This window comes from Neopsephotus bourkii, unplaced genomic scaffold, assembly GCF_033783945.1.
Source record: "Neopsephotus bourkii isolate Nb327-2 ecotype Australia unplaced genomic scaffold, CSIRO-AGI_Nbou_v1 NB_191, whole genome shotgun sequence".
Taxonomy (NCBI): domain Eukaryota; kingdom Metazoa; phylum Chordata; class Aves; order Psittaciformes; family Psittacidae; genus Neopsephotus; species Neopsephotus bourkii.
The window spans coordinates 26,469-32,547 of NW_026900704.1; the positions used below are offsets into that span (position 1 = coordinate 26,469).

The following is a 6,079-nucleotide window of genomic DNA, read 5'->3' on the forward strand; positions in this document are numbered from 1 at the left end:
GACCTCAAATCTACCCCAAAACCTGTGGGACCGGGAGGAAAGCGGGGCCGTCGAGCCCCGGTGGTGCGGACGGTGAATAGAGCTGGGGAGGCGGCGGGGCCCAAGCACCCGTTCAGCACCACCGCAGCGGACAGCTCCGCAACGGGCACCGGCACCGCGCACTGGGTCCGTCGGGCACCGGCACCGGGACCTGGCACCACAGCGAGGTTCCCCCGGGGCTCCATCGGGCACCGGGAGCTGACCAAGTACCGGGGCCGCCACAGAAGAACCCGGCCTTGGCCGCCGCGCACCCCCGCCGAAGCCACCAGCACCGCGGCCCGGTGCCAGCTCCGGGCATCGCTCTCCAAGCTCCATCTCCCGGGGGACCGGAGCCGTGTCACGGCCGCTGGCTGCGTCCCGGGACCGAGCCGGGCCTCGGCTCCAGATCCCGGTGCCTTTATTGGCAGGGAGGTAGGGGGGGGGGACGACGGGACACCGCCTCCCCCGGTCCCGGGGGGGGACACCCATGGGGCATCGCCGCGTTATATCAACGCCGCCCCACCGACGGCCGCGCACTCGGGGCGGTGGGAGCGGCGGAGGCACCGGGGGCAGCGCGGCGGGGGTCGGGCCGGTGCCCCCGGTGCGCGGTGCGGAAGGAAAGCGGCGAAGGCGGCGGAGTCAACATTGAGTATTTATTAATCGCCGTCGAAGGACGCTCGGTAATTACAGGGTTCGCCGCGAATCGCCCCGGCGGAGGCGGCTCCTTACGGCCGGAGAGTCCTGTGGCGGGGCCGCCCCGGTGGGGACCGGGCTGCGGTGGGGCCGGTGCATGCAGAACGGCCGGGCCCCCCCCCACCCCGAGCCCGGTCCCCGGTTCCCCGGCAGTGTCCGCGGCTCCCGGCGCGGGGGTTGGGGGGGGTGTCTTGCATATCGTTGGCCATAAATATTTATTAATCGAAATGAAACGGAACAGAAACACGAAAGCACTTCTGGTGTCGGGCAGGCGGGTCCCCTTTGCTACACGGTTTGTGGTGGGTTCGTTTTGCTTTTCTTGTTTGTTTCTTTTTTTTTCCCTTTTTTTTCTTTTTTTGCAAAACTTTTTTTTGTTGTTTTTCAGATTTTTCTCTTTTTTTTTTCCTTTTTTTTTACGTTTTTTTTTTTTTTCCTTTCGTTTCGATTTTCTCCGAAATCCTCCTCCTCCTCCTCCTCCCTGGGCTCTATTTAATGCTGGTTTTTCGAAGGGGGTGCGGGCAGGGTCCAATAAGAAAACCAAAACCCCCTAAAAAAAAACCCAAGATCGAGAAAAGAAGACAAAAAAAGAAAGAAAGAAGGAAAATCAAAGCCGTTTCTCGGCCTTCCGGTGGCTCCGACCGGAGGAATGCGGCAAACCGGAGCGGAGCGAGACACGGGGCCGGGGCGGGTGCCGCGGGGGGGGGGGGGGAGGGCTCAGCCCCGCTTCCCCCCCTCCCCTCCCGGAGCCCCGCTTGCATAGAACCGGGGCGCTCCGCGGGGCTGGGGGGGGGGGGGTCTCTTCATTTTTTTTTCATGATGATTATTATTATTTTTCCTCTTTTTTTTTTCCTTTTTTTTGTCTTTTCCTTTTTTTTTTAGGTTTTTTTTTCCTTTTTTTTTTGTCTTTTTCCGTTTCAAGTTTCTGAAAACAGGTAGAAAACGTCCTGACACACGCGCTGCGAGAGGAGCTCCCGGGGTGGGGAGCGGGGCCGGGGCCCCCCAAAGCAAAGTGCATCTCTGAGCGTCCGCCGGGCCGGGCCCGCTTGCATAGATAGAAATGTGGGTTCCTCCCTTCGCCTCTTTATTGCTTCGGAAAGTTGCGCTCCGCGCCGCAGCGCGGCTCCTCTCGCTCCCGCGGGTGTCCAATACCGGGGGGGGGGGGGGTGTGGGTTGTGTTTTAAGGGGTTTGGGGTGGCGGCAGTGGAGGAGGGAGGGGGAAAACGGCCCAAAATGAGGGGGAAAAGGGAGGAAAAATATCGAGCTCAAATGAAATGAAAACGAATTCAGAAGGAAACGACGCGGCTCGAGCCAAAGGGCCGAAGGGGGGAGCCCGGGGGGGCTCCGGGGGGTGAACGGGGGAGGCCGAGGCCGCGCTGGGCGCCTCCCCCCCGGGAAATTAATAATAATAATAATAATAATAATAATAATAATAATAAATGTAATCGTTTAACTACATAAATAATAAATTAAGTAAATCATAATATGACCAAATAAATAGCAATTTAAGCAAATAAATAATTCTTCGAGTGAAAGAATAATAATTTAACCGAAGAAATAATAATTGAACTTATTAATTCATTAACTTAATAAGTAAGAATTTAACGTAATAAATAATAACTGAACTGAATTCTTGAAACAAAAAAGGATTTACCTGAATAAAGAAGTCGCTCACTAACTCAATAATTACTGAACTGACTGGCTAGTGGTAGTTTGACTCAATAAATAACACTGATCATGTAACTAACGGGTAAATAAGAGCAAGAATAGAAGGAAAAGGGGAAATCCTCCCAAAAAAGCACTTTGTCCCCGCGGGGCGCGGGGTTCCGGTCCCCGTATTGCACCAAAGCCCACGGCGGAGCCCCGGGGACCGCTCCGAGGGGGCCGCCGCCGGTGCCTCCTACCCCCACCCCCCCAAAATCATTCCGGGGTGGGGGGGGGTTGGTTCCCCGCTATCACCGGAGGGGGGGGGTCAGTTGTGGAAGAAGGCGTTGAGCTCCTCGTACATGGGGCCCCGCTCATGCGGGAGGTGCATGTCGTAGGGGAAGATGTTCTCGGAGTGGACCCCCCCGCGTACCCCCGTGGAGCCGAAGACCAGGTTGTGGCCGGCGGGCCGGGAGCCGGGCAGCGCCGAGTAGTGCATAGAGTAGTGATAGCTTTTCTCGTGGTCGGGGGAGGAAGAGTCCTGCTTGAGGGAGAAGTTGCCGTTGATGCAGAGCGGGGGGCTGAGCCCGCCGTCGTACTCCGAGCTGTTGTAGTCGGGGGACGCGTTCCCGTAGAGGCTCTCATAGGCGGAGGCGCAGTAGCCGTGTGTCCGCAGCCCGTGGGCACCGGGACCGGCGGCGGGCGGGCACTGCGCCGCGGCCAGCCGCGAGCAAGGGTAAGGGTAAGGGTGCACGGCGAAGGAGGCGCTGGGGCCGTGGAACCGGCCGCCCTCGGGGCCCTGCTCCGTTAGGAAGTTGCGGGAATTGAGCTGCAAGCACCCGGCCACCAGGTTGGTGGTGGGTTGCGAGAGCCCCTTGCACAGAGTCTGCACGTAGGAGACCAGGTCGGGCCGTTTGCCCGAGCGAAGGATCTCAGACAGAGCCCAGATGTAGTTCTTGGCTAAGCGGAGGGTCTCGATTTTGGAGAGCTTTTGGGTTTTGGAGTAGCAGGGCACAACCTTCCGCAGGTTGTCCAGGGCCGCGTTCAGGTCGTGCATTCGGTTCCGCTCCCGAGCGTTCGCCTTCTGCCGCCGCAGCTTGGAGCGTTCCAGACGCGCCTTGGTCATCTTGCGCTTCTTGGGGCCGCGTTTCTTGGGCCGCTCGCCCTCCGCCTCCTCCAAACCTTCCTCCTCCTCCTCCTCCTCCTCCTCGTCCCCGCCTAGCTCCCCTTCCTCCTTGCTCTCCCCCTCGGGCGGCTCCTCGGGGAGGGCGCAGCCCTTCCCCGCCCGCTCCTCCTTCTCGCTGCGGGCATCGTCCTCGCACTCCTCGGCCCAGCCGCCGAATTTCGGGACCTCGGGGACCAGGCTGGGCTCGCTGAAAAGTCGCGTCAACATCGTGGCTGCAACGGGGGGCAAAGAGCCAGGCGTTACCGGCTGCCCGCCGCCCCCCACCCGGCCCCCCCCACCCGCCCCCCCCCAACCCATCCCCATCCCCGCCGCTCCCCGGCCGCCGATAACGAATGAAGCGCGGGGCCGCCCGCCGCCGCCTCCCGCACCGGCCGACCCGCACCGGGGGCACCGGGGCTCCCTCGGGGCGCGGCGATGCGGTGTGTCCCCCCCCCCCCGACACCGCTTGCCCCCTCCTCCGTTGTCCCCTCGGCCGCCGCCCGGCTGCCCCGCTCCCGCGCCCGCCGCGGCGGTCCCCACCCGGCCTCGACCCTGTCGGTGCCCCCCCCCCGCACCTCGCCCCGGTGCCCCGCGGGCCGGGTCCGGTGTCACCGGCCCCTCTTTGACGCCTCCAACTTTTCCCCGCCGCAGGCGCGGAGCGGCCTCAGCCGCGGCTCCGGCACCGACGTCCCGGGGCCGGGGCGGGGGTCGAGGCACGGCCGCTGCCGCCCCCCCCTCCCCTCCCCATTGCCCCCCCTTCCAGCCCCGTCAGCCCCACCCGGGCCCCCCCATATCCCCGGGGCTCCCCCGGCCACCGGAGCGCGGCCCGGGAAATGCGGCGGCATCAACCGGCGGGGGGCGGCGGGGGCGGCGGCGGCCGAATCCCCCCCCCTCCTCCCGGGGGCAGCGCGGGGGGTCCCGGGCGGCGGCGCTACCGGGGCCGCCCCCGGTGCCGGCCGGGGCGGGGAAGGCGGGGGGGGGGGAGGTGGGCACCGCCCGGGGCGGGGGCCGGAGGCTCCGCGGGGGAGCGGGGGGGGGGGCTCGGCTGGGTCCGGGCCCCCGGGGGCGGCGGCGAGGCGGCTCCGCGCTGATTTCGTTGATGCCGCTCGGCCAACGCTGCCCGCTCCGTCCCGCCGGGACCGCGCCGCCCCGGGCGCGCCCAGCCGCGGGTGGGGAGGGGGGGGAAAGCCGGGGGGGGGGGTGCGGTGAACCCCAAACCCCAACAACCCCTCCCTAAGGACGGGGTGGGGGGGTCGCTCCGGGGGGAGAGGGAAAACCCCATCGGCGGGGAACGGGAGAAGCGAGGGCCGGGGGAGAACGAAAGCCGGGTGAAAAAAGGGCGAGACGCGGCGGAGAAACCAAATCAACATGGAAGTTGCCTTTTCTCCATTCAAGTTTCCTCCGCTGCCCTCCCAGCCCTCCACTTCTTTACATAACTCACCTTCGGGCGGACCGCAGGAATTCTTATTTCATTGTTCCCAGCATCTTCTGGGACCGGGACGCGGCTCCTTGAGGTGCTCCAGCCTCCTGCAGTCCTCTATCCAAAAGGAGGCGAGAGTGGCATCTCTACCCAGCAAAGGGGGTACCAGCTCTGCTGCCAGTGCCATATGGTTGGCACGTCATGCGCGAGAGCTATCACATGAGAGCTAATGATTGACATGCGCTTGCATTCAGGGAGATTTGTCTCTCTGGGGAAGGAGGACTCGCCATCTGTCACTCTGTACTCCAAAAAAAAAAAAAAACCCAGGGAAAAGGGAAAAGAAAAAAAAAAAAGGAAAAAAAAGAATAAAAAAAAAACCTTTTCCAAATCTCCAGCTCTGCCTACACGCCGCAAAATGGGACCCGGGCGAGATGCAGGCGATGGCGGGGCCGGCAGGAACAATGGAGCCAGCACCAGGGCGGTGGGGAAACCGGCTATCCCGAGCGTGTCGGGGGCAGCCGGCGGGCACCGGGGCGAGGGGGGAGCCGCCGTGGGGACCCTCGGTGGGAGCTGGCATCTGCGGCTCCATCCCCACCCTCAGCCACCAGCCGAGCCGGGGATGGCTGCGGTGGTGAGGGCCTGGTGCGGGCAGGGGGCTGTGGATGGGGATGTGGTGATGGTGGCGGTGCCCGGTGCGGTGCGGGAAAGGGGTTGAGGGTGCGGGTGTGGGCAGCGCTGGTGAGTGCAGGGCTATGGGTCACCATGAAGGTGGCACACGGCCTCTGCCTGCTGCTCAGCATCCCCTCGGCCGCATGGTCGTGCCAGCCTCTCCCTGCAGCCCCACGGCACAACCCGGCGTGCACAGACCTTCATCACGCTCCTCCATGCACACACAAACACATGCACATGTGCACACCCTTGCACAAGCACAAGCACGGCCCCCCCAATGCACGCGGTGCCCATGCCCCCCATTGACACAGGTCTCGCCGTGGCCATGGTGGAGGCCTGACCATGCCACGGTGCAACCAGCGAGGCCTTTGTGTGCTGGGGGCCTCCTCACCAGCCTGGCAGGGCCGTGTCACCCCCCAGCCTCCCAGTCTGTCCCCACCACGGTGTTTGTGCAACCAGAAATCACTGCTGCC

At 63.7% G+C, this 6,079-nt stretch overlaps 1 protein-coding gene across 1 annotated transcript; it reads right to left on the reverse strand.

Annotated features, from left to right (window-relative positions):
- Nucleotides 1-1,123: 1,123 nt before the first annotated feature.
- Nucleotides 1,124-5,168, reverse strand: NEUROD2 (neuronal differentiation 2). Its single transcript, XM_061375340.1, has 2 exons — nt 4,959-5,168; nt 1,124-3,750 (listed from the first exon to the last, which is right to left on the reverse strand). The coding sequence occupies exon 2, from the start codon at nt 3,743-3,745 to the stop codon at nt 2,681-2,683; it is 1,065 nt and encodes a 354-aa protein (XP_061231324.1). The 5' UTR covers nt 3,746-3,750; nt 4,959-5,168; the 3' UTR covers nt 1,124-2,680.
- Between the last annotated feature and the right edge of the window lie 911 nt (nt 5,169-6,079).